This window comes from Meriones unguiculatus, chromosome 14 (genome assembly GCF_030254825.1).
Source record: "Meriones unguiculatus strain TT.TT164.6M chromosome 14, Bangor_MerUng_6.1, whole genome shotgun sequence".
NCBI lineage: Eukaryota > Metazoa > Chordata > Mammalia > Rodentia > Muridae > Meriones > Meriones unguiculatus.
In genome coordinates this window covers 71,575,682-71,603,516 of record NC_083361.1, presented here as the reverse complement: position 1 = coordinate 71,603,516, position 27,835 = coordinate 71,575,682, and the positions used below count along the sequence as shown (strand labels likewise).

The 27,835-nt window shown below is 47.7% G+C and overlaps 1 protein-coding gene across 7 annotated transcripts in view; it reads left to right on the top strand.

Annotated features, from left to right (window-relative positions):
- Positions 1-27,835, top strand: part of Il16 (interleukin 16) — an 89,161-nt gene that overhangs the window by 48,199 nt on the left and 13,127 nt on the right. For 5 of the 7 annotated variants that reach the window (XM_060367467.1, XM_060367468.1, XM_060367469.1 and 2 more), the window contains 9 exons: positions 4,945-5,078; positions 7,075-7,185; positions 9,446-9,560; positions 14,785-14,858; positions 15,397-15,613; positions 16,056-16,173; positions 19,003-19,135; positions 22,606-22,693; positions 24,475-24,962. In XM_060367467.1, the coding sequence (XP_060223450.1) occupies positions 4,945-5,078; positions 7,075-7,185; positions 9,446-9,560; positions 14,785-14,858; positions 15,397-15,613; positions 16,056-16,173; positions 19,003-19,135; positions 22,606-22,693; positions 24,475-24,962 (1,478 nt within the window). Of the gene's footprint in view, positions 1-4,944; positions 5,079-7,074; positions 7,186-9,445; positions 9,561-14,784; positions 14,859-15,396; positions 15,614-16,055; positions 16,174-19,002; positions 19,136-22,605; positions 22,694-24,474; positions 24,963-27,835 lie in introns of those variants that run through there. The other 2 variants (XM_060367472.1, XM_060367470.1) reach the window with 2 other exon arrangements.

The window sequence follows — 27,835 nt, the reverse complement described above, 5'->3', positions numbered from 1 at the left end:
GGTATCCGTGGGCATCCCTGGAAGCTGAGTGACAACCACATGTGAGGGAGGGAAAGCTGAAGGTGGTACTTTACACCTGTAGTTCCATCACGTGGGTTGTAGAGGTAGGATGATTGGGAGTGTGTGACCAGGCTGGAATTCAGCAGATCCTGTCTCAAAACCAACCAACCAACCAACCACACACACACACACACACACACACACACACACACACAACTGCAAAGCAAAACAAAAAGAGCACTTCTTTTAGGGCTGCCTTGGAAGTGATTATCTGTGTGACTTTAGGGAAGTTTCTTGACTCTCGGAGCCTCATTGTTCTGAGGCAGTAGGAGCCATCTTTAAATGAACAATGACCCATTTGGAGGCTTGTGTAACTTGGCTTCTTAATAATGCGATCGCCTAGGAGTTGAAGTTCTGTTTAAACAGTAGGTAGATACAGCCTAAGGACTTGGGCCACACTGTCAGATCTTAGCCTTCAGCAGCGAACAGGATCACCTACTTCTTCACACTGAGTTGTTTGTTTGTTTGTTTGTTTTTAAATATTTGTTGCACAGGCAACAAGTATTCTTTTTGTTGTTCTTGTTGCCTATTTGTGCTTCTCTGCCTTGCTTGCACCTGGGACCAGTTACACACTTTGTGGAGGCCCCGTCTGAAAGGAAACAAAGGGAGCCTGTTCAAAGTTATGAAGAGTTTCAAAGTGGCAACAGCCGAGCATGAAACCAAGCCGGGAGTCTTCTGACCACAGGCCCCGCTGACTACACAGACCGCATGTTCCTGAAATCAGCCATGCTGGTGTCCTGGGAGCCGATCCCTCAGACAATGCCACCCACCTCCCAACCTTCTGAATCCAAACTGAGTTTAATATTGAGAGCATCCGTGGGTGAGCAGCTATAGGACAGAGCCTTGGGGTGCTGCTCTTCCCGCTCACCCAAGTGGCCTGGCTTCCCTGGCCGTGGCTCACTGACACGGTTTCTTCCCTGTGGCCTTCAAGCCGTGGGCAAGCAATGGCCTCCAGGAGCCCAGCATGTCTGGCTGTTTGTGTAAAGGTGCCTTAGGTTTCTGCGACTTGCAGACTGGCTTATAAAACAGCTGGAAAGCAGACCTCTTTAGGCAAACTGAAAGATCTCTTTATTCGCTTAGTACCTTTTTTGGTGACTCTTACTAGTTTTCTATTGGGGTCATCATTATTTTAAGGTTTACAAAACTCTTGGTTAAATTAATAGTTGAACATTGGCACTCGTAAACACACACACACTCACTCCCAGTTTGTTATTTAGCTTTTCACTTGAAGTTGTTTTGATTTTTATGCTATCAAACTTGATCACTTTTTCTTTTACCACGAAGTTTCTCCAGTGTCGGGAAGATATTAAATCTGTGCACATCTCAGTTTGATAAAACACCAAGACATCATGGGTTGCTCATCTAGTTTACTGTACAATGAGAGTTGATCACTGAGGAAGTCAGGGCAAGAGCTCTAGCAGGACCAGAGGCAGGGAACACGGAGGAATGCTGTTCACAAGCCTGCTTTCTTAAACAACCTGGGACCACCCGCCCAGGGGTAGCGCTGCCAAAACAGTGGGCTGCACCCTCCCACATTAATCAGTAATCGTTAAAATGGCTCACAGACCCGCCTAGAGTCCAGCCTGATGGAGGCAATTGCTCGCTTGAGGCTCCCTCTTACCAGGTGACTCTAGTTTGTGTTCAGCTCACAGAAACTAACCAATATTCTATGCTTATATTTTACTCTAATTTATAGACAATTTATCTTCATAACAAACCTGTTACATTTATAACTTATTTGGGGGGATGTTTATTTTGTTTTCAAGACAGGGTTTCTCTGTGTAGCCCTGGCTGTCTCGGACTCTGCTTTGTAGACCAGGCTGGCCTCAAACTCACAGAGATCTGCCTGCCTCTGCCTCCCCGAGTGCTGAGATTACAGGTGCGTATCACCACACCCAGCGTTAATTTTGGAACTTTATATGAGGTAAGAAGCATTGTGTGTGTGTGTGTGTGTGTGTGTGTCTGTGTGTAGGCATGTGCCACAGAGTATGTGCTCATGTAGAGATCAGGCAACAATTTCAGGGAGTCAGCTCTCTTCTTTCACGAGGGGGGACCTGGAGACGGAACTCAGGTGGTCAGGCCTGGCAGCAAGGGCTTTGACCCACCTAACCATCTTTTCAGACCCCGTCCTTTTGTAAATACCTTTCTTTTTTCATTCTGTGTTGCTTTTCCATAGTAACTTGCTATTCGTTTGTTTTCTGCTTCTTGCTCTGTTTCCAGTTTCTAAGATCTGTTCAATTCCATTTCCACTTCAGATTTTCATTAAATTTAAATTAACTGCTTAGTTTATTAAGCATAATTAATTACTACTTCAGAATAAAAATTTTAAATCATCCCTTTTATGAGAGACAAAAACTTAGTGTTATTCATTTTTAGTTCCTTTGCCAATTAACTTTTCCAGTTCATAATTCAACTTAATGTCGAAGTACAAATGTATTACTATTGTTACAGTCATCTCAAATTATAGTTTCTCTTTCTAAAACCATTTGGGCCTCTGAGCGCAATGTGAGGTTTCTAACCACATTTGTTTTCACCCCAGCCAGTGCTGTGGGTGTAGCATGTTTTAACTTGCCCCCACTGGAGACGATAATTTTGATATATTTCTCTGTTGGCTGGTGTGCATCCACAGGTAATTTTCAGGCAGGGTGAAGGAGAACCCAGACCAGCCAGAGCTTTGGAGAAACATCTTGCTCTGGCCTCTGACTATACAGACCTGAATCCATAGAACGGGCAGAGCACCCAAAAGCACAGTGGCTACCTGTGTCAGGAAGGGCAGAACCCAACTCAGCATGGCCTCCGGAGCTTGCACTAGTCTTGCCCATGGCTCTGCCATCAATCAGCTCTGTCACTCATTCCACATGGCACCTTATTTATTTGTTTGTCTGTATTTCTCTTCCTCTCTTTCATTCAGTGTAGGACATTGCCACAGGCAAAAGCCCCAGGACCCAGGGGTCTGGGTTATGCTCTAGACTTTTCTACTGCTAGGAAGCCATTGAGCCTCTGTTTGAGCCTCTGTTTGATCACTAGTAAGGAGTAGGCCAGGGCTCCTGGAAGCCCATGATAATTGGCTGCATCACCAGGGGAGGTTCTCAGACCGCATCAGTGGTCCAGGAGGGGTATGGGATCCTCATTCTCATAAAACACTTATATAAATGTGATACACGGGCAGATACAGACTAGATGACCTCTGGCCTTTGCTATCAGGCTCTGAACCCTGTCTTAACCAGGCTGTTCCCTCCGGGAGCAATTGGTCCCTGCAAGTAAGAGAGGACCAATGACTTGTTCTGAAGAGACCTCTGGAAGCAAGCATCTTGACAGGGAATTTTCCCAGTACTGAAGAACCAAAATCTCCCTTTCCACGGTGCCTCTACCTCCGACCTTCTTTAGCCTGTGACATCCTCAGGGAGCCTCCTTCTGACCCTACCTGGCTTGTCACTTCTCTCTTTAGTCTTATAAGCAAGTCTTTCCTACCCGCCCCCTAAAAGGAAGTCTCAAACCTTGATGCATCTTGCATTTCCCGTGAGCCACCGCCAATCTCACTTTACCCTCGGGGTCGGGGGTTGGGGCTTCCATTTACTCAAGCCGAATGATGCTGGGAAAAACCTTGTCCCTCCCCGGGCTCTGGAACCCTGCTACCGGTGCACTGGCCACACACGGCCCCTGAGCATATGGCTGTTCCCTGTGGAGAACACAGAAATGTCAGAGGACACGCCTGGCTGAAGACTTAGTGCAAGGACGAAATAGAACATGAATGTCTGTTTTTACATATTGCTTATATGTTGAAGGCACATAGCTTAGAAATAGTGGACAGGATAAACTATATTAATATAATTAAACCAATTGCATTCATTTCCTTTTCGTTCTTTTTATTTTTTTACCCTTTTTTTTTTCTCTTTTCATTTTTTTGGTTCTTTGAGACAGGGTCATACTGTGTAGGCCAGGCTGCCCTGGAACTCTCTCCTCTTCTTTTGTTTTATTTAGATTTTTATGGGTCTTTTGTTTGTTTGTTTGTTTGTTTTGAGACAGGATCTCAAATAACCTACACTCTTTTCAAACCTAGTATATGGTGGGGGATGATCTTGAACTCCTGATCTCCTGTCCCTACCTTCCGAGTACCGGGATTACAGGTGTGCACTACTATGCTTGGTCTTACTTTTTTGGTGTGGCTGGTAGACAAATTTAAAGGGCCTGTGTGCAGCTAACTGTGTATCCGAGCTGGGCATCAGTGGGTTAAGTCTGTCAACCCTAAAGGCTTTCAAACTGACTATAATAGCCGAGTAGTGGACAGGGAGGGATGACGGGAAGCCCGGTATCTCACACAGATCATGAAGCTGATCCTTAGCACTTCCGTAGCTCCTCAAGGATCCAACATGTCTGCCTGTGTGAGGCGCGTGTACCTGCCAGGGTGTGTAAGGACAGTGATGGGTCAGTGCGGAAGACTGGAGGACTCCCTGGGCCTGGTGTCCCCTGTGTGGTCGATTGCTCTCTCTCTCTCTGCTTGGCCCCTGCCTCAGTTCCTATCCCTATTTGTGTTGGTTCCTCTCTCTTTGGTTGGCATTGAACACTCTCTGGCAGCCTGGATTACAGGTATGGTGCGTCTTACCATGTGACCTGCAGGAGACCTTGTCACCTCTTGCTGAGTTGGGCAGGGGTGAAGTGACAGCCCACTCTGATGAGGAATCCTATTGTGCCCTGCAGCACCAGATTTTTCTGGTGAAGAGAGTTAAAATGATGCTGTGTTTTCCACCGCCTCAAGACCACACCAACCACCCCGGGAGCTGAATGGTTTCTGCCCACGCAGATCTTGTTCTTTGTCAAGCCTCGTGTTTGATCACACACAGATGATTTCTTCCTGTTTGTTTCCCCACTCCCAACTCTGTTTAGGTGTTAATCCCTACTGCTCAGGAGAGATTGATTTTCCAATGAGCAAGAAATCTGCAGCTCCCACTGACAGGCAGCCGTACTCTCTCTGCAGCAACAGGAAGTCCCTCTCTCAACAATTGGACTACCCAGTTTCGGTAAGATGGAGGGGAGAGGCCTGGAGACGTGGGCGGACAGAGGGCTGTGTCACCGCTGCAGTGGCTGGGTGAAGTCTTCTTAGGAGTCCTCTGCCCACAGACTACAGAGAGCTTGTTTGGTTGGCTAAAGAACCCCACTAGCCAAAAAGCCATTTAAGAAGGTCCACCTGTCAAGAGTCCCTTGTGCCAGGTCCATGTAAGTAGCCTCACGTCTGTGCTGTTAGGAGCCAATAGATAAATTCCTCTTCTCACGCTCTCAACTAAAGCCTCCTGTGAATCCCTTTATTTCACCTGCACCATAACTCTGAGGTGGGGTGGGGGAGGGTAGGGAACTACGGCTTTGACGAACCAGGATATAACAAAATTGGGACTTGAAGTTGCATCGTTTTTAAAAAATATTTAGTTATTTACTGTTTTCGAGTGTCTGTGTTTGTGTGTGTGTGTGGAGGGTGGGGAGCGCAACAGTGTGCACGTGGAGGTCAAAGGACAAATTATGGGAGCTGGCTTTTTTTTCCTGCCATATTGTTTGACACACACACAGAGAGAGACAGACAGACAGACAGACAGGCAGAAACAGAAACGGAGACAGAGAGACAGAAACAGAGACAAACAGAGAGAAGGGGGAGGAGAGAGAAGTCGAGACAGAAACAGAGAGACAGAGATACAGGCAGAAACAGAGGTAGACAGAGACAGACAGAGAGACACAGAGAGAAAGACAGAGAATGACTAACGTTTGACTAACTATCTGGACATCTTGTGGCCACCGATGTTGACAGGTTATCCATCACTGATACCCATACATGGTTTCACTTTGTCTGCATAGGGGCTTCCAAGGAGGCAGCAAGTCGGGATTCCAGAAGAGCTGTTTCTGGGGCAGAGGAAGGGACAGCCTTGGGTGTGGCTTGGGGCTGCAAAGCCTGGGCTATTGTGGTCACCCAGCCAAGTATGAGCAGCTTCAAGCCAACAAGAGGAGAGAAGAGGGAAGGGAACAGCAGAGGAGGGGAAGGGAGAGGAGAAGATAAGCTTGCTTTTTCAGGGAGTGATGGTCTTGACACCCAAATGCACTCCGTGACCCCTGCAGGCCGCTTATGTGTGTGCCTCACCTTGTAACATCAGATCTTAGTGAGCTCGGATCCTCCAGCCCCTTACACACTCGCGGATGACATGTTGGTTTAGTGGCCAGATAGGAAGCAGCAGGGTGTTACTGGGTCACACAGACTATTAAAGCAGCACATAGGAAAAGAAGGATGTATAGCACTTTCTGGGCATGAAGCCCTGCCCTAAGGGCCTGCATAGTTAATTATTCCCAGAAGCCATACACATAGGTAAGTCCTTTTTGAAAATGATCTTCCTTGGTAGGATACTGAGGCTCAGAGGGATAAAGTCACTTCTTCAAGGTCATCCACTGATAATGGGCAGAGCCAGGAGAACAATCTGGGACATGGATGTGGCTTCCAAAGTGTCAGCATGACCGTCAAGTCACAGTGCTCCCCACGGGGGCTCAGGGACACAAAACTGCTCTCTGCTGACATCCTCTGCTTCTTCGATGCAGCTGGTTAATGCCCATCTTTCTCCCTCGGAACTTATGCTCTCCTTTTGAGTCTTTGAGTTCTCGACTGCTTGCCTGTGGAGCCATGCCTGGCACAAGCAGGGATTTTAGTGAATGTGCTTTGAGCTGAACCCAGTTTTATAGTGATGTCTCAAACTCAGCTGAAGGTCTTGCTTCAGGGCTTATTCTGGGGCACTGTGGTGCGTGATATTATAACCCTTGGCTTACCGCCTTCACAAGCATTTGCGAGCCTTTGCTGCTGGTCTGTAGCCAGGTCTCCCAGAGCAAAGTTTCCTGCCTAAGCCACCACTTCTGAATGACATTCCACAAATCACCTTCTAGCTCTTATACTGCTGGCCCTTGGGAAACAGTTAAGAGGGTGGGGCTCTGCTCCTTGGCTGGTGTCACAGGTGGCTCATCCCTGCCCCCTCGGTTTCTTCATTACAGGGCACTGCAAGACCAACTCGGTCACTGAGCACAGCTCAGCTCGGGCAGCTGTCTGGGGGTCTACAGGCTTCAGTCATCTCCAACATCGTGCTGATGAAGGGCCAAGCAAAGGTGAGCAAAGACCGTCACCAGCAAGAAGCCCTGGAGCAACATTCTCTTCTGGGAGCTGTTGCTCTGAGGAAGAGTGGGGACAGAGCTCTGGGGCACTCAGTGCAGCAGAGGAGACAAATGAACTACCCAGTACTTGCCAAAGTTTAAGCGCTGCTGATTCTTCCAATTCCACTAAAATGTGATCATTTTCTTTCTGAGGACACCATAGTGTTCCCCAACTGCTTCAGGGCCCTGCAAGCTTCTTCTCTATTCCTTCTTGATGTGATATTCTCCACAATTTAATCTTGCTTGGTACACAAATGAAAATCCTTTACATATATTTACGATGCTGGACTTCACCTTCACATTCAGATGTCGGTAAAGAAAGTTGGGACTCAAACGCAAATCTCACAAACTCTATGTTCCTTGTTCCATGGGTCATTCAACATCCACAGGAGTTCTGGCCTCTGTTGGGGTATCCTGAAGAGTCAGAACGGACTCTGCTCTGTCTAGAGATGATGACACATTGTACTAATGTCTATTCCCTAACTGAGAAGTATCAAAGAGGAAACCAAAGTATGAATTGTGAGGGAATACCCCAACATCTGTTGTATTCACCCCAAAGCAGGCTACCTCATGCCTGGGGCTTTGTATTGGGTACCTTTCTGTGACCATGACCATATACTTGACAAGGAACAGCATTAAGGAGGAAGGGTTTATTTAGGCTCATGGTTTGAGGGCATAGTCCACTGCAGCAAGGAAAGCACTGTGGCAGAAGCTGCTCTGGCCTGTGATGGTAGGAGCATGAGGTTCCTTGAATATAGTAGATCCGGAAATGGAGGTTGAACAGAAAGTGGGGCAGGCCATAAACCCCATGGACCACTTTCCAGTGATCTACTTCCTCCAGGTAGGCCTTGCTTCCTAAATGCGCCACAATCTCCCAAAGCGGCACCACTGGTTGAGGACAAAGTGTACATCCAAATTGTACCAGACTTGGAGATGCCTAAAATAACCAAGGCAGGCCAGGGCAGCTGCTGCCATGGTTCCAAGCCAGTTTCCACCACCCAGATGCTCAGATGAGCAATGAGCTTCCTAACAGCGTTCCACTTGATGTGAGGGAAGGGAGCTCAGCAGGTAACACAAAGAAAGACCCCTCAAGTGACCATGGAGAAGCCTGTGCAGTATGGCTCTCTGTGGACAGTCCCACTTTCTGACTAGGCATTTGGTCACAGTGACCGAAAAGGGTGCCCCAAACAAAGCCCCAGGCCTAAGGTAGCATGCTTTGGAGTGAGCACGAGATGCATTTGGGAGTGCTCTCTCACCTCTGATAGTTTTGCCTCCTTGTGGGCTCTGAGAGCTGTGGGTCCTGGATGAATGATTTAAGAGTAGTGGTGTTATTTCCAACAGCAAGCATCACTTTAAGGGTCTGTCGAGGAACCAAGCTCCCAGCCCCACCTAGATGCTTCTGAGTTGAACTGAAAGCCCTGCATTTATTCTTTTGAATGCTTGGTTTGAGCACTTGCCTGAGCGCTGAGCGCTGAGCACTGAGTAATGAGATTCTCTGAGGGAGTTCTCTGAGGCCGAACTAAGCTTATTCAGGAATTACAGAGATCTTTTGTTTTCAGCAAAATGGGTGGAGTTGTAGGTGTTTCCTTTCCCCTACCTAAACCGGTCCAGATTGTCCCTTTAATCTACCAGCAAGTCCGAAGTAGACATCATTCTACAGACATCATTCTTACTTTCCATGGGGTAAGGGCAGCTCTGCATCGGACCTGCCTCGGCTGCCTTGTATCTGTCCCCACAGCGGAGGGGACAGCTATCTGCTGAGTCCCAGCTTCTCCTAGTGCCACCGACATAATCATAGGGTATGTTCGTCAGCTCCTGAGAATGACCCAGAAATAATGACAGGGAGGACAACACCTGTATGAAGAGCAAGTGATTGATATCCTTAGGCAGGGGACAGGTTGGGCACAGACTGAGGGTTGTGAGGGGCCTTTGGGAACAGAAAGGATGCTTTCTGTGGCATAAGCTGTGTTACTGTTAGTTAATGCCTTTGAAATCTCCTTGATGTTTCCGACAAAGTTGCTGATACTCCACAGATCAAGGTGGCCATGAAGTGCTCTCCTCGCCTTGCTTGGCTAAGCTCTGAGACCCCTGGGATCCAGGGGACTTTGTCTCCTTTCTGATTCCTTTTTTTCAGGGCTAACGCTGGTCCTTAGGAAACATCAGCCCAAGAAACAGCCAAAACTCGCCTACACCGAGCCCTCTCTTCTCTCCCTAGGGCCTGGGCTTCAGTATTGTTGGAGGAAAGGACAGCATTTACGGCCCCATTGGGATTTACGTGAAGAGCATCTTTGCAGGGGGAGCAGCTGCTGCTGATGGGCGGCTGCAGGAAGGTAGGTTTCCATCCCTCAGTGTGGCTGAGGGGTCAAAAGCACAATTCAGAGCTTCCAGGGTATAGAAGATACTGAGAGTTTAAAATGTGTCCTGGGCTTTCAGAGTACACTTCTATGGCTGTAGGGAAGGGGGCCTCCAGCCAGTGGGAGCCTTTGCCCCTTGAGGGCTCCATCATAGTGATGAGCAGACTAACCCCTGACAACAATGTCTCCCCTCCCTGATTCTGTTGTCAGCTGGGGACCTGGAACGGAAGCCTTTCTTCTTTGCTGATTCTACTCCTTCCTTTCCGGTGCCCCTGTTCAGTTTCCGAGACTTGCTGATAACCCCTCTCCTTCATCTTCCCTGCCCTCCTCCATCTGAAACCATGGGATACCAGGCCCCACTCTTCCGTCAGATGAGGGGCTACCATTCTCAGAGTCCCACCAAGTTCTGGGTTCCAGGAATAAATACAGAATACATGGATGCAAGCCACAGTTCTCATACCAGTGGGAATAAGAGGAAGTTTATTCTGAGCCTTATAGGAGTGGACCTGTCCCAGGATTCATCTAGGTTGCCACAAAGGGTGCACATGAGCTCCTTTGTGAACACAGAACAAAAGGAAGTCAGAAATGAAGACCTTGACCAGTGGGAGCATCGGGCTGGTGGGTTATGGCAAAGTGGGGGAGATTCTGCGCTAGGGTTTTGAGGACATACAATAACATTCTTAGCTTTTAGGTTGATGGAAAGTGGTGATCTTCTGAGTTAATACATTTGAAAAGATTTACCTGATCGTCTGAAAGATGTTTCTAAGGCACAAAGGTAGTGAGTTACACATGGCTAACTAAAGATAGCCTAAGATAATTTGGGCTCTTGATCTGCACCATTCCTACTCTCTAAAGTGAGACAGTTCTAAACAGCCAGTCATTCTGCAGAATTAGCAAAGAAGTTTTTTTCCCAGGGAACCTTATCCACAGAAAAACCAGACAGAACCCCACTTTTGAACTTTTTTTTTTTTTTAAGATTTATTTACTTATATGTATACCATGTTGTATTTGCACATACACATGCATGCCAGAAGAGGGCACCAGATTTCATTATAGATAGCTGTAAGCCACCATGTGGTTGCTGGGAATTGAACTCAGGACCTCTGAAAGAGTAGACAGTGCTCTTAACCTCCAAGCCATCTCTCCAGCCCATTTTTTAACTGTTAATGGCTTCCCCGGGGGCAGCTCTCTCCTCTGCTTTCCTTCTACCTCCTGCTGCTTCCCCTCAGCTCCTTTCAGAGATCCATAGGACAGAAGCTTTCTCTAAGTGAGTAAGAGACCTGGGGAACACAGTTGACAGACACCCCACTGCACCCCACCCCAAGTCTGTGCTTGGATGGTTGGGCAACCAGCTTGGTCTAAAGAGATGTCTGGGTTTCAGCTGGGGGCAAAATTCAAGGACAGAAAGTGAAGAAGAGAGAAGAGGAGGGAAGGGGAGGGGAGGAGAGGACAGAAGAGGAGAGGAGAGGAGAGGAGAGAAAAGAGAAGAGAAGAGAAGAGAAGAGAAGAGAAGAGAAGAGAAGAGAAGAGAAGAGAAGAGAAGAGAAGAGGAGAGGAGAGGAGAGGAGAGGAGAGGAGAGAAGATTTCTTCCTTGTCACACAGTATCTGTAAGCCAGGATGGCTGTCTAACCACCTGTAGCATCTTGAGCTTTCTAGGGGCAGTGGGGACACTACAGTCCCAGAAGCCAAGCATATATCACAACAAAGGAAGGCTGGAGAGATGGCTTTGTGGTTCAGAGCACTGGCTGCTCTTCCAGAGAACTGGGTTTGCTTTCCAGCACTCATGCAGTGGCTCACAACCCTCCGGAACTCTAGATCTGGCCTCCGAGGGTTCCAGGCACATATGTGGTGTACAGATACACATGCACGGAAAACACTCATACACACCAATCAGTTAATAATAATAAAAAAGCAAAACAGTACATCAAAAAGGCATTCTACCATGATTTTTTGGTGACACATGCAAAATAGGACAAGATTCAAATTTCAGCCATGTTCTCTCATCTACGTCCACGGCTGCCTTGATGTTCCAGCCATATGATGAGCCATCGTAACAGAAATGGTATGACTCGCAAAGAGTAAAATATTTACGATCTTGCTCTTTACAGTGAATGCTGCCAACCCAAGCACCAGGCTGCACGGGGCGGATTTTATCACGTGGGCAGCGGGAATCTTTGTATTTATCGTTGGGGGTGACACTGGATATAGAGGCTTTGGATGAGTCAGGAAGCAATCTGTAGGATTCCATGTGCTCTCAAGAGACGGGAAACAGAGGCGCAGAGGCTGGTATGGGAGGCTGACTGCCCTTCTTCAGGCTGGAGTCAATGGGAAGAGGCAGTACGTGAATGGTGGGGAAACTTGAGTGATTCTTTTTTTTCTTTATTAATTATACTTTATTCACTTTGTTTCCCCCCCCCGTGGTTCCCTCCCTCCTCCAGTCCCAATCCCTCCCTTCCTCCACCCTCTGCATGCATGCCCCTCTCCAAGTCCAGCAAAGGAGAGAAGTGAAAACGATGAAGTGGAAAGAGCAGGAGGGCGATGTGCCTATGTGAGCACTAGATGGCGCTGTCTGACAGGCCACAGAAAAGTGACTGCCCTTTGTGGGAGCTCTTTGGGGAGGGGAAAGGTGAACTGAGTGGATTAAACAAGAAAAAGTGTGAAGGAGAAGGGAAAGGGGAGAAGTAGGGGACAAATGCAGCTTTAGAAGAACAGCTAAGCCAAGATCAGGAAGAAAATAGGAGCTAAGGAGAGGGAAGAAATGTGTGGTTGAAATCCAGCCTTTGTTGTCTTGTTATTTATTTATTTATTTTAAAAATTTATTACAACTTATTCACTTTGTATCCCAGCTGTAGCCCCCTCCTTCGTCCCCTCCCAAGCCCTCCCTCCCTCCCTCTCTTTTCTCTTCCCATTCCCCTCTCTGAGTCCACTGATGGGGGAGGGGGGTATCCTTCTCTCCTTCCATCTGACCTGAGTCTACCAGGTCTCATTAGGACTGGCTGCATTGTCTTCCTTTGTGGCCTGGTAAGGCTGCTCTCCCCTCAGGGGGAGGTGATCAAAGAGCCAGCCACTGAGTTCATGTCAGAGACAGCCCTTGCTCCCCTTACTAGGGAACCCACTTAGCGACTGAGCTGCCATGGACTACATCTGTGCAGCGGTTCTAGATTATCTCCACGCATGGTCCTTGGTTGCAGTATCACTTTCAGAAAAGACCCCTGTGCACAGATTTTTTGGTTCTGTTGGTCTCCTGGTGGAGCTCCTGCTCCCTCTAGGTCTTTCTATCTCCCTCTTCTTTCATACGATTCCTTGCACTCTGCCCAAAGTTTGGCTATGAGTCTCAGTACCTGCTTTGATACACTGCTTGGTAAGAGTCTTTCAGAGATCCTCTGTGGTAGGGTCCTGTCTTGTTACCTGTCTTCCAATGTCTATCCCATTTGCCTTTCTGAATGAGGATTGAGCATCTTACCCAGGGTCCTCCTTCTTGCTTAGCTTCTTTAGGAGTACAGATTTTAGTATGTTTATCCTATATTATATGTCTAATATACACTCATAAGTAAGCATATACCATGTGTGTCTTTTTGCTTCTGGGATACCTCACTCAGAATGATCTTTTCTAGTTCCCATCATTTGCCTGCAAATTTCATGATTTTCTTGTTTTTAATTGCTGAGTAGTGTTCTATTGTGTAAATGTACCACACTTTCTGTATCCATTCCTCTGCTGATGGACATCTGGGTTGTTTCCAGATTCTGGCTATTACAAATAAAGCTTCTATGAACATATTTGAGCAAATTTCCTTATTGGATGGTGGGGCATCTTTTGGGTATATGCCTAGGAGTGGTATAGCTGGATCTTGAGGTAGTACTATTCCTAATTTTGTGAGAAAGTGCCAGATTGATTTCCAAAGTGGTTGTACAAGTTTATTTACATTCTGACTAGCAATGGAGGAGGCTTCCCCTTTCTCCACATCCTCTCCAGCATGTGTTGTCTCTTGAGGTTTTGATCTTAGCCATTCTGATGAGTGTAAGGCAAAATCTCAGGATTGTTTTGATTTGCATTACCCTGATGACAAAGGGCATTGAACATTTCTTTAAGTGTTTCTCTGTCGTTCGATATTCCTCTATTGAGAATTCTCTGTTTAGCCCTTTACCCCACTTTTTAACTGAATTACTTGATTTGTTGCTTTTTAACTTCTTGAGTTTTTGTATGGAATCCTTCGTTATTTTGGGGGTGGAGTGGGGTCAGGTGGGGATTCATCTTCCTTTGTTAATAACAATAATTAAAACAGAGAATTCAAACCAACCAATTCCTGGCTCTAGCCTCAAACAATTGGCCAAATTGTTTTCAAAAGTGACATTCTCAAATCTACTCTGGAAGAATGTGCTGGCCCCGACAAGCTTGCTGTACAGATCAAAGCTACTGACAATTTGTTTTTGTTTTCCTTCCCAAAATCGATTGTGTAAAATGGATTTGGCACAATCTAGGCTCATCAGCGCTCACTAGCTGTGGCCAAGTGAGGAAAACACAGAGAAGCCCAGAACTGGTTATTTGGCCCTTTGGGACAGATATTTTGATAACTTACAGCTAACCCCTGCAGAGTTAAGAATGGGCATTCTGAAGTTTTGACTTTGTCTATCCTTTTCTCAGTATTTATTTAATTATGTTTGATTATTTGTTTTGTAGCCCTGGCTAATCGTGGACTCAATAAGTAGCCCAGGCTGGCCTCCAACTTCTGGTGATCCTGTAGCTCCGGGATTCCTAAGTATTGCGATTACAGCCATGAGCCATCATGGTCAGAGCATGTTTAAATACTTTTTCTGTGTGTGTTCTCAGTCATACGGAGTCTTTCAGTGACAAGGGTTGAGTTCTGTCATTGTTCCCTTTGGTTCCAGAGGACTACCATTCTGAGCTGCTCTGCAGCCTGAGCTTCTAACTCAGAAACACATTGGGTAAAACGTGTGGGAGCCGAAAAAAAAAAAAAAAAAAAAAAAAAAAAACAGTATGTCAAGCTGCAGGAAACAGTTACATCTCAGTGTGGGAAAGTCCTTGATGATTGGTGGTCTGGGCACTGCTCAGGTGTGCTGAACCTAAAAGGCCAAGGACTAGGCTTGGAAGGCACTCATAGGGACAGGACACAAAGCCCCGAGTATGTTCCTCAAGCCCAAGTAAAGCTTATTAGCTCCTGTCTTTCTGTCTCTCAACAGGTGATGAAATTCTGGAACTCAATGGTGAATCGATGGCTGGCCTAACACACCAGGATGCCTTACAGAGGTTCAAGGTGACTTCTCAGCCTATGCTCGCACTCTGGGACCCTCAGACAATGGAGTTAAACCCAGCTTCACCTCCTCCCTCTGAGCTCACAAAATGAAAAGTTGCTCTTTTGCAGGGGTGCCTAGGCAATCCTGCCCCTGGGCACAGTCTCAAAGAAATTCCTCTACAAATGATAGCACAATCAGGACTGCTCGAGAGGCACACTCAAACTACTTAAAATTTATAAGGCTGCCTCAGAACACTCCATGTGTTTATCCTAGTAGATTTATGGGTACGTTTTGAGTTTTTAAGGCACCACGAAAAGCTGTTTTTGCAACTCCATTCAGTTAGTTAAGAGCCTATCTGGGCTATGCACCTATCAATCATATGTATAACATACTCTGGGTGTATGTACATGTCATGGGTAACTTGTCACATGTTTGTATACTACCCACACATACACACACACACACATACCTGCGTTTCCTTGGGGAGCATCTGTCACTGTTACTTGTGTTTTCTTCACTTGTCTGGGAATTGCTCCAGATGGTGTTACTCTTTTCCAGCAAGCCAAGAAGGGGCTGCTGACCCTGACAGTGAGGACCCGCCTGACAACACCGCCTTCACTCTGCAGTCACCTGTCACCCCCTCTGTGCCGATCCCTGAGCTCTAGTACATGTGGTGCTCAGGACAGAAGCCCCTTCTCCTTGGAAAGTCCAGCATCTCCTGCCAGCACTGCCAAGCCCAACTACAGAGTCATGGTGGAGGTGTCTCTACAGAAAGGTAGGAGCACTGTGCCAGTTCTCTGCCCCATCTCCTCCTCCTGGATCTTTATTGTCATCCATGATCACCGGGCATGAAGAGGCATCCTGCCACTTTCTAGCACATTTCTTACTCACTTCCTGCATCGCACTCACGTCACTGCCATCTCCCTTCCTCCCACCTCCTCTAGCTCACTTTCCTCTGTCTCCTTCCCGCAGCCTTGTCTTTTCATTTCCTATTGTTTCCCCACTTTGCCTTACTACACCCCTCCCCAGTAGTCTGCTTTGGCCATCACCGAGTCCCTAAATGGCCCCTGTACACAGTGACACTCTACACACGGCGAGGAATGAATGTCATGACAGGGACGCTTGACTAGCCCGGGACGTCAGGAGGCACCTGCTAGCTAGTAGCCCCATCCCAGGAAAGCTCACCTCTTCCACCTGTCCCCCATTCTGCATTCCAGAGGCAGGTGTTGGCCTGGGGATTGGCCTGTGCAGCGTCCCCTATTTCCAGTGCATCTCCGGCATCTTCGTTCACACACTGTCACCAGGATCCGTGGCACACCTGGATGGACGGCTACGGTGGGTCCCCATTTCCCTTTCTGAATAGACCCGTGGCTTGCAGCAGGGAAGACGTCCTTTAGGAGCATCTGGGATTGACCTCAGGAGAAACCGTGCATGATTCACGCTTGGCTCAGTTACGTCACAGTTACGTCGCTGCCATGTCAATCACCTGGGAAAGAGGGCGGGTCACAAAAGCTCCGTAGCTCCACACCCAAGCTTCTAAGTCCACTGATTTAGAAGTGGACTTAGTTGCCGATTCCCCCAGAAACCTGTGTGCACGCAACAGTTTAAGGAACATGGTCTCTGAGGCTGTCAGGCTGCAAGGGCAAACAGAAAGGAAGCATATTTCAACTCAGATTCAACAGACAGAATCCATGGGCATCTCTGTGAGGTTTTACCTGTGAGCTCTACATGCAAACAGAAGTGTTCTGAGCAAACCAGCTGTGTGCGTGCACGTCCTTGAGGAGAGAAACAGAGTAATTTCAGAGAGATACTGCAATCACAACTCTCTACAAAGAACTTCTGGAAGCCGGGCGTGGTAGTACACGCCTTTAATCCCATTGCTCAGGGAGACAGCGGTAGGCAGATTGCTGTGAGTTTGAGGCCAGCCTGATCTACAAAGCTAGTCCAGGACAGTGAAGGCTACACAGAGAAACCCTGTCTCAGAATCTCCAAACCAAACCAAACCAAATGGAACTGAAACAAAACCAAACAAAACTTTCTGCAGTCAGTACGCCATCTGATTCAGTAGAAATCATTTATCTTAGTTTAACCTGTTACAGTACTTTTGCAGCCATTCCGACACCTACCAGTTGTGCAAACACATCTATCAGTCAGTAGGACACACTTTTGGTAACAGGAAGGTTTTGTCTTTTCAAAAAAAAAAAAAAAAAAATTTTTTTTTTCTTTTTTTGCCTCTGAGGAAGAGAAGGTTCAGGTGCTGTCTGGCTTCAGGTGTTGAGCTGGAAATGGATCTGTGCTGCCATCTTCAGGAAGATCAGTGCAACTGTGCTTGGGACACAGCTGCAGCCCAGTACCCCAGCAGGGAGCGTAGCTTCTGAATCAGGGCACCCCGCTGCAGGGTTGAAAGAGCAGAGTTGAGGTGATTGTCGTTTCTCTTCTGCCTCCTACCAGAGGCCCACACTGGGGTAGGGACCATCCCACGCTGCGTGACTGGGGATGGGGGGGTCTTCAATTACATCCAGAGAATGTGAGTTATCTTGGCAAGGTGCCAGCTCAGCAAAAAACACAGAAAGAGGCAGAGGGTGAAGAATCAGGAGACTCAAGTTGTCATCCTAACCAAGCTGATAACCGGAAAATGACCACTCTCCACCTTTATTTCTGCTCAGGTTTTATTTGAACAAAGCCATGCGCTGTTCTTGTTTGCTGTCCGTTGCTGCAGCTGATACCCACAATGACAGAGTTGAGCATTTGTAACACAGACAGCATATCCTGCAAAACGAAACATTTCCCCTTGGCCCTTTACAGAAAACTGTCCATCCCCAATGTAGGTTGCCATAGGAAAGTCATGTCATTTATGCCTCCGTTTCTCCATCTGTGAAAGTGAAAGGGGTAGGCTCATGTCTCTGTTAGGGTTACTATTACTGTGATGACCAAAAGTAGCTTGGGGAAGAAAGGCTTTATTTCGCTCATGCTTCCACAGCATTCTTCATGAAGGAAGGCAGGTCAGGAACTTAAGCAGGCCAGGAACCTGGAGGCAGGAGCTGATGCAGAGGCCATGGAGGGGTGCCGCTTCCTGACTTGCTCAGCCTGAATTCTTACAGAACCCAGAACCACCAGCCCAGGGGTGGCACCACCCACAATGAGCTGGGTCTTTCCCCATCTGTCAATAATTAAGAAAATGCTCTTCAGGCTTGCCTGCAGCCCGATAGCCTGGAAGCGTTTTCTCAACTGAGAGAGGCTCCCTCCTCTCAGATGACTTTAGCCTGTGCCAAGTTAACATCAAAGTAGCCTGGACAGTTTTTATATCAAGAACACAATAGAATCCTGTCTTTTCTATCTCAGCTCGTTCTCTGTTTTGGGGGTTGCGTTAGCTGGCCTTCTGCTGCTGTAGGGAGCATCTGGGGCAATGCCCTCATAAGAAGAAAGGCTTCCTTTGGCCCACGGCTCCGGAAGATCCATTTGTGTATGATCGGTCCCATTGCATTTGGATCTGTGATGAGGAAACATGGCAGGAAGAGAAAGAGAAGGCAGAACAAAGTGTTCACCTCCTGCTGAAGAGAGGCGGGGGCAGAGTCGCAGTGTTCCCGCAGAGATGCACCCCTCGTAACCAGAAGGACTTACTCTGGGCCCTGGCTCCTAGCTTTCACCACCTCTCGGTAGTGCTGGTAGAGGATTAAGCCTTTGGAGCACAAGTCTTCGGAGGGAGGGAACCATTCGAAACCACAGCAGTTGCCAGTCACTGGTGTCACATCCTGGAAGTCAAACGAGTTCCCTCGGCTGCTGCCCTGCTTCTTTTTGCAAGCACCTCTGCTACATCCGTCCTCAGCCATTTCTCTACCTTTAGCACCCTCTACCAGGTCCTTTCTCCCAGACAGTTACACCATGCCTAATCAGCCAGAGAGGGTTAACCATAGCCTCGGTCTTGATCAGGTCAATGGAAGAAGGAGGTGAACTTCTGTCTATGTTGACTGTTCTGGGCATGTGGCCTCTACAGTCCACAGTGACAGGGGGGTCCTGTTGCCTTGACCTGCCCTGTTTTGAGTTTTGGTGAAGTGGTAAAGAAAGTCTGAACACTGGCAAGGAAATGGGTTCCTGAGAGGTGACCCTCTTTCCACTGTAGTCATTAGCTTTTGTTTTCAAGGCTCCTGTGGGTGCTCTCTGCAGGTGTGGTGATGAGATCGTGGAAATCAGCGATTCTCCAGTGCACTGCATGACCCTCAACGAAGTCTATACAATCCTGAGCCACTGTGACCCTGGCCCAGTTCCCATCATCGTTAGCCGACATCCAGACCCACAGGTAATGTGCCTCTCGGCTTTCCTCTGCCCAGGCTCACTCATTCAGTATGAAAGTCAGAGCAAGCACTGGATAGAAACAGAGAGTTACTGGCTAGGGTTTGAACCTCACTCCTCCAAACCTGTCCGGAATTTCCATGGGAATGAATCTTCGTAGCAGAGGCCCACTGACAAACTCCAAGAAAGCACTCTCTGCCTTGGACCTCAGGTGATTGGTATGCATTTAGGAAAATCTCATAGCTGTGGTACAACTTTTGTCACACAGAAGCCCAGAGTCCCATGTAGCAAGCATGTGTGCATTTGTGTGTGCGTCTGGCAGGAACTCTCAGTGGGGGTATCTGGAACTTAGCAATGAGGGCTCAGAGGCTAGCAAACTTGTAGTATAAGCATGTGGCCTCAGTAAGGAGAACACCCAGAAGAGGGGAGCTCAATACAGCAGAGGTCCCTAGACATTAGGTTTCTCTACACAGAGGCTGCAGAAAATCACTTCAGCCTGTGGGAGCACAAAGTTAGAAGTCAATGCCCGAAGGGGCCAGCCAGAGCGGAGAGTGGATGGTAGGTTCTGTGGACCAGGCAAGAGTGAGAATCTATGTTGGCCGGAAGTGCCTCCACACTGCTGATGAATCTGCGTTCTTTTCTGGATTTGGTGAGGAGCTACCGGCCCTCGGCTATGGATGTAATAGGTTCATATTTTATTATTCCAACCTTTGAACAGTAGAGTGGGTGGAGTGTTAAACATTTGTAGAAGAAAGGACTAGATGGTGAGGCTCTGAACTACACAGAAAGCGTGGAAAGAGACGAGAGAAGGAACAAGAAGCCACACTTGCAAAGAATCAGCAGTGGCTCCTGGCAACTCAGCTTTGGGCTAAGAGACAGAGTCTGACTAAGGGATTGGGATAGGAGAGGGTGACCGAGGAGCTGGGGTACCATGTTGGGGTTTAGATGTCTCTGGGATGTCCAGGTAGAGAGACTATAAGCAGCTACACCGAGGACTGCTGATGCTGTGAGATCCAGGCTGTACCTAGACTTGAGACCTGATGAAAGGGAGGTGAGACCACTTCGGTGGAAAATTGGCGACAGTCACTCCCACTATTTATTTAGTTTTTCCTCAGTGCAAGTCAGTCATGTCTGCCAAGCTTTGAAGCTATTGGGTTGTCACCCTCCAATTCACAGATGAGGAAACAAAGGCTTGAAAGGAAAATGAAGCTCCTTGGTAGTCTTCTGGAACACAACTCCTGAGTCCCAGAGAAGCAGGCAGTCTGGTGTATAGTGCAGTGGCATGAAGGCCACCCATACTGTTGTGCAAACACCACCGGGTTTTTTTCTCAAGAAACTGAACTCTACCCGTTAAACAATTCTCTCCCCACTGCCATTAATAATTAGTTTTCTGGTTTTGGTTTTGCCTCCATAGCTTCTGTAAGCACAACCATGACATGTTTGTTCTTTTGTGGCAGCCTTAAGACATTTAGCATTCACTCTCAGGGTTTAGCCCTGTCATAACCTGTGCTATTTGCTGTCCTTTCTAAGGCTGATTAATGCTCCCTTGTATGAAGATGTTACATTTTGTTTACATGCTCAGCTTTCAATAGATTGTTTCTTGTTTCTACTTTTGGCTATTGTGATAATGGAAAAAAAAAAGAACATGGATGTACACACGGCTTTGAGATAGTTTTTCAGTTCTTGTGTGAGACAGAGTCTCACTTTGTAGTTCAAGCTGCCCTGACACTCACCATGTAGCTCGCGCTGATGTCAAGCTTGAGACAATCTCAAGTGTTTTGTGCTCCTGAGTGCTGGGATTTTGAGTCTCTATACCGGTGTTTGTTTGTTTGTTTGTTTAACTTTCGTGTGTATGCCCAGATGTGGCTCGTCTGCTAATTCTATTTTTAGTTATTTACAAACTCTCTATACTGTCTTCCACAATGAACCACTTGCATTCCCATCAACAGTACACAAGGGTTCCAATTTCTTCATGCTCCTGCCAAGACTTGTTATTTTATTCTTATGGTGTATGTGTGTGCGTATGAGTGCATTGCCTGGAGAAGCCAGAGGAGAACAGTGGATGCCCTAGAACGGTTCAATGTGGGTTGGAAACCAAATCCTGGTCCTCTCGTTCTTAACCAAAGAGGCCTTTCTCCAGCTCCCAAAACTTGTTCTTGTTTGTTTGTTTGTGAGCTGATATTTCTCTGTGATGGAGATTTTCATCACATTTTCAGCGGTGTTGAACATCTGTTCATGTCTTCGTTGACCATCTGTATATCTTCTCTGGAGAAATGTCCACTCAAGTCTTTTGGTTATTTTTTTTTTAAACAAATTTAATTTTGGTTTTTGTTATTGTTCATTATAGTCTGAGTTTTAGCTTTTCACTAGATATGTGATTTGCAGGTACTGTCTTTCATTTAGTGTTATCTTGTCAATCATGTCTTAGGATGCATACTTTAAAATTTTGGTGTTACCTAAATTTTTATCATTTATTTTACTGTTTAAAATTATGTGTGTGTATATGTGTCTCTGTTTGGGTGTGTGCTTGTGAGTGCAGGTGCCTTAGGGGCCAGGAGCATTTGGGTTTCCTGAAAGCAGTTGTGAGCCAGCCTGCCTGGCTGCTGTGAACTGAACCCTTGGTCCTCCGCAAGAGCAGTAAGTGCTCTTAACTTCTGAGCCGCCTCTCTAGCCTAGGTGACCTATTTGTTGTTTTCCTCTTTTGTTTCCCATTTTTGGGTTACTAATAATTTATTTTGTAAAGTACCCTCTTTCCATAGTGTGAAGAAGAGTTTTCTGTGATAGTTTATAGAACAAGAAGTTGAGACACAGAAGGTTAAGTGATGTGTCTAGGTATGTGCATCTAGACAATGGAGAAACTGGGACAGGGCACAAGTCTGCTTGGGCACCTAGACTGGCACTTAGCTGTCTATTGGTTAATTTTCATTTTATGTGTATGGGTGTTCACCTGCTTCTGTCTGTGCATTATATTCACTCAGTACAGAGGAAGCCAGAAGAGGGTGTCATATCCCTTGCGACTGGAATTACAAACAATTGTTAGTTGCCAAGTGGGTGCTAGGAACTCAACCCTAGTCCTCTGGAAGAGTAGCCAGTGCTCCCGACTGCTGAAGTGCTCCCTCATATTTAACTGTTACTGTGAAGGGAGTAATGGCTTGTGAGGCACAGTGGAGGCACCATGATGGTCATAGTCATGGCTGCAACATTGCTTTTAGAGGTAGACTGTGGAACGGTGACTTTGCAGTGGTGATGAGAAGGTTCTAGAACTAAGGGGGTCACAAGGAACGCCTTTATTGAAGGACACTTATCAACACCTGGAAGGCCTCCGGGGAGTGTTGATGCCCAGGGCACTTCCAGAAGCCGAAGTTTTCAGGTCTTTTCAGAGTGGAAGGTAGGAGCCATGGGCACAGCAGGTACAGTCTTGGAAATCTGCTGCATCTGCCTCTACTTTTTGCTTGAGCTGGTCACGCTGTTTTCCAGGTTTCTGAACAGCAACTCAAGGAAGCTGTGGCTCAGGCTGTGGAAGGCGTCAGATTCGGAAAGGAGAGGCACCAGTGGAGCTTAGAAGGTAAGGGGAGTGGTGAAGATTTACTCAAAAAATCCTTGTCTTCTTAGAAGGCTTGGGGCTTAGCCATCAGTCCACCCTTTACCATGAGAGCAGTCATGGTACACATGCCTGGCGCTAGACAATGGTTGAAAGACAGGAGCTCACCAGCTCAGTTTGGCTCACGCTTTTTTCTTTGTATGCAGAGTACAAGGTCTGTATTGTCTTAAATGTGGCAGGTGCTCTTCAGTCATTTCCATCCCTTTCCTAGATGGCTTATTGCAACATACTGCCCCTGTAGGCTTTGAGTTTGCAGTTTTTACTCTGTAATAATAGACACAGAAAATGACTAATTAATCTTAACGTAGTGTATTGCTTCACCACATCCCCACATCTAATTTTTATGTACATGTTATCAGAAGAAGAGAGGCCCCAGAAGGTCCCTTGCTAAAGTCACATGACCAGTGCATGGAGACACTGGTCAGGGACCTGGTAGTTCTAGCCTTTGGGCACTATTCACCTTGGAACACGCATGTGCTGGGGCAACCTGAGGAAGCTGAAGTATGCGGAAAAACATCCAGAGGAAATGGCAGGACCACACTTTATTTCCACTAAGTCCTCCTCAGGCAGGGCTCCACCCATCCCAGAAGCACAGGGGAGCTGACAGGGACCCTCCACTCCCACTGTAAACAGTGGCAGGGGGTGGGGTGATTAGGTACGTGGGAATTTTAGTTCTCACGCCTTCCTTTAGTGATTTAGGCTTCTCAGATAAAGATGTGTTATTCTGTGACCAAGACAGAGCAAAAGCTTTTCCTTTAAAGTGTGTTTGGACTGGAATCCCACTGGCTTTGGTCTTTTCTCATGAGGGTCCCATTGGATCTCCGGGCCCTTCCGAATGAATCTACAAATGACCGGGTCACCATGGCTCCCAGTCCCTTGAGCTGCAGCTTCAGGAAAGGGGCACCTGTTCTTTGTCACTACAAAGAACAGCAGCTTAGAGATGTGTAGACGGGCACTGTTCAGAAAACCATGGGGTGTGCGGTGGGAGAGGAGGAGGAGAGGGGCGATGTAGTTTCACTTTTTTGTTGGAAGAAGGTTTGAGGTTCAAAGTACCTCCGCACAGTTTCTTTCTCTGCTCTTGAACCTCAAAGCAAGCTTAGCAGCCTTAGAATTGCAGCCCCCTTTCACACATGCAGAGTGTTAGGCTCAAGCCAGGAAGAGGGTGCTGAGCTAGAGTGTAGCATGTAAGCTGTCATTTAGGTTTCCTGCGGATCAGCTTCTCTGAAAGGGAGCTGAGGAGCTTGGTGCGGCTGAGGTCAGCCAGCCCTGGGTCTCCGGAGCTAGCAGCATCCACTCAAGTTGCACTGAGTTGGCAGTGATGGGGTAGACCAATATAAACTGTCCTCACCTCCACCAAACCTCAAAACTGGGCTGCCCCAACTTTGGCACTGTAGCTCCCTGCAGCTGCAAAGCCATGGAGAAGCTCACAGCTAAAAGCTGGCCACCAGGCTCCCCACAGCTGGAACACGGAGCTCTTGAATGAAGAGCAATGTTGGGTGTGGTATGAACGGTGCCTCTCCGGGCCTGTCACTTGCAGGCTCAGAACGGTTGATTGATTTTTCTCAACTCAGGCTTAGAAAACTCATTGGAATCAAAATCCGAGGCTATCAGGCTCCAAGTCTGAGATGTCTTCCACTGAGCACTGGGGTGTACAAGCTGCTGCCCGGCAAACCTCCCGGCCACAGTCGGGTGTTTCCGGTCTTTGCGGGGCGCAACTGGGATGTTTTCTTGTGCTTCCCTCGCAGGTGTCAAGAGGCTGGAGAGCAGCTGGCACGGGCGGCCCACCTTGGAGAAAGAGCGTGAGAAGCATTCGGCGCCCCCACACCGAAGAGCCCAGAAGGTCATGGTCCGCTCCAGCAGTGACAGCAGCTACATGTCTGGGTCACCAGGGGGAAGCCCCTGCAGTGCAGGTGCGGAGCCACAGCCTTCTGAGGGTGAAGGCAGCACACACTGTCCCAGCCTGCCCCAGGGGCAGGAACAAGATGCGTGTCCAGGGGTCCCACCCAGGCCTCATCAGGAGAGCCCGCCCCTTCCCGAGAGCCTGGAGAGAGGCAGCCACCCACCACTGAGACTGAAGAAATCCTTTGAGATTTTGGTGAGAAAGCCGACATCCTCCAAACCCAAGCCTCCACCCAGAAAATACTTTAAAAATGACAGCGAGCCTCAGAAGAAACTGGAAGAGAAAGAGAAGGTCACAGACCCTTCTGGGCACACCTTGCCCACCTGCAGCCAGGTAGGAGGGTGTGTGCAGTGGGGCGCGTGTCCCCGCACAGCTGCCCTTGGGCATTAGAAATGTCTGCAGGTTCCCTGTGCTCTGGCAGAGAGAAGCGCTCTCTTTAGGCCCTCTGTGAAGACACACGTGAAAGCTTTGCAAATCCCAAACGGAAGTTCCAAGCCTTCCAGTGATTGGCGCTAACACTCAGAGTTCTCTCTGCTTGGATCACTTCTCTCAGACCGTGGTGATCAGTGGCAGACTCACTCTATGGGGGAGGCCCACCCGAGGAATCTCAGGGGCTCTGCTTACCCGCAAGTTGCCACCTAAATAACTAAACGAGAGGGAGGACTAACTGTGGAGTACGAGAGGTCGGTGAGATGTCTGACCCCATTTCTCCCTACTCGCTTTTTGCGGGGAGACTGGGAAACCAGCCTCTCGAAGTCCAGGTGTCCTTTGCTACTTGAGGCTTCTTTGAGTGGCTCCCCTACAGGCTGCATTGAGAATTACATCCTCCCTTCCGTATCTAACAGTCTCCATCACCGTGTGTCAATACCTTTTTCCTTCAGCCCTACTCTTCAGGGAAGGCGGGTAGACAGGAAGGCAGCTGCTGAAACTTGAAACTTTTGAAATGGAGGGCACTGTCTTCAGTTAGGGTATCTATTGCCATGAAGAGACACCATGATCGTGGCAACTCTTATAAAGGAAACCATTTAATTGGGGCTGGCTTACAGTTCAGAGGTTCAGTTCATTATTGTCATGGCGGGAAATGTGGTAGCATGCAGGCAGACATGGTGCTAGAGAAGGAGCTGAGAGTTCTACATCTTGATCCAAAGGCATCCGGAGATTGTCCTACTGGACTTAGCTTGAGCATAGGAGACCTCAACCTCCCCCCCACCAAGTGACACACTTCCTCCAACAAGGCCACACCTACCTCAACAAGGCCACACTTCCTAATAGTGCCACTCCCTATGGGCCAAGCATTCAAACAAATGACTCTGTTCTTACTCAGATCACCACAGATATGTTTATGCTAGGTATGTTTATGCATATCCTCCTAGCGTGCCCTTGCCAGGGTCTGAGGGTGAAGGTCCCAGTTACAGTTACTTAAGTTTGCATTGCTGGCACGGGGACAGTAAAGGCTTTGATGGCTGAATTAAGGTCTCTGGGAACCTCCTAGATGAAGCCAAACTATAGGCTGACAATCTTCAGTGAGGAGGTTGGGGGAGGAAAGTCTTGAGTTCCCTGGTGAAGATGCTGTGAAAGACGAAGCCGTGTTACCAAACAGGAAATGCAGGCTTTCAGACAGCTGAAGGGGCAGGGCAACCAGGGATGGGTTATCTGTGCATCTGCTTCCCCAGCTCCCCGTTTCGTCAAATACCCCCTTGCTTCTGGGTCTGGGAAGGCAAGTGAGAAACATGAGGTTGAGAGGGTAGATGGTTAGTCTTTCTCCTGCAGACCCAGGAAAGGAGAACAGGTCCTGATGAGTCTCTTGGGCTGCCTGACTGGGTGGGGCCCCATGTAGGGCAGGGAACATTGCCAAGTAAGATAGCCAGAGGAGGAAGCAGGTGTTATGCAGGGGAGGTCAGGCAAGGAGCCAAGGTGTTCAAGAGAGCACACAGATTCATATAAACACGTGTGTGTGTGTGTGTGTGTGTGTGTGTGTGTGTGCGCGCGTGTGCACACACACTCGATCTCTGTTTCTCTGTCTCTGTTCCTCTCTCTCTGCTTTCTCAGATTCATCACCCCACATCTTGAGCAATCATCCCTGCCTTTGGCCTCCTTCCCTGTGCTCACCAGCAGCACAAAGGCCATTGTGTGGCTGCTTTTCTGTTCTCTCTGCATCAGCTCACATGGCCAGCAGACCCTTCTGTAACTTATTCACACAGCCAACCGAGCATTATTGTGTTGGGAGAGCGATCATAAAGACAGGATTCTAGCTTGACAGAAAACAGGAAGCAATTGACTTTATGCATCTTAACACATCCTTGGCCACTCCTGAGCCTTTCTCAACGGATCTTATTGCCTGTGGTTCCATGTTCAACCCCCTCTGCCCCTCTCTCCCTTTTCTCCCTCTCTCTCTTCTTCTTCTTTTCCTCCTAACTTCTTCTCTTGTTCCTCCTTGCAGTTTTTTTCTCTCTAAGGTCTCAAGGTCCCTCTGAAGCAGATATGTATGACATTCTATTAATCCCATTTAATGTAACTAAAGGCAACCTAATTTCCTCTACAAAAATTACCTTCAAGATATTTTCCATGGGCTGGAAAGATGACTCAAGAGCACTGTCTTCTCTTCTAAAGGACCCAGGTTCCATTGCTAGCACCTATATGGTAGCTAGTAATCACCTGTAACTCAGGCTCCTTGAGTATCCAATGCCTCTTTCTGGCCTCTGTGAACACTGCACACACAGGGTCTCAATATATGAGTCATGTTGAAGAAAACTATTTTGTCTTCTCTGCTGAATCTCTATCTCTCACCCTCTTGCCTGCTCTCCCCCCTTTACCTTAATTTACCAGTGCTGAGCCAGGAAACATTTGCCTGAGAAAATTTTGTTTAGAAATCAAATTAAATTTAGGATTAATTTTAAAGATGTCTCCCAAAGAGAATGCAACATCAAAAATGTTGATTGGAAGGTAAAATATGGGTGCTGAGGAGATAGCTTATCAGTAAAGGGCCTGCCTTTATTCATGGGGTCCTGAGCTCAGTCCCAGAGCCCATGTCAAGAACAACAGTAGAAAGCCTGCATGGGGAAGCAGAGGCCAGCAGATTCCTGGAGCTTGCTGCCAGTCAGCATCACCTGTTTGGGGCACTTCAGACCAGGAAGAGACCATCTCAAGAACAATAGCTGAAGTTGTCCTTCTGGCTTCCACACCCATACACACACAGGCACAAGCAC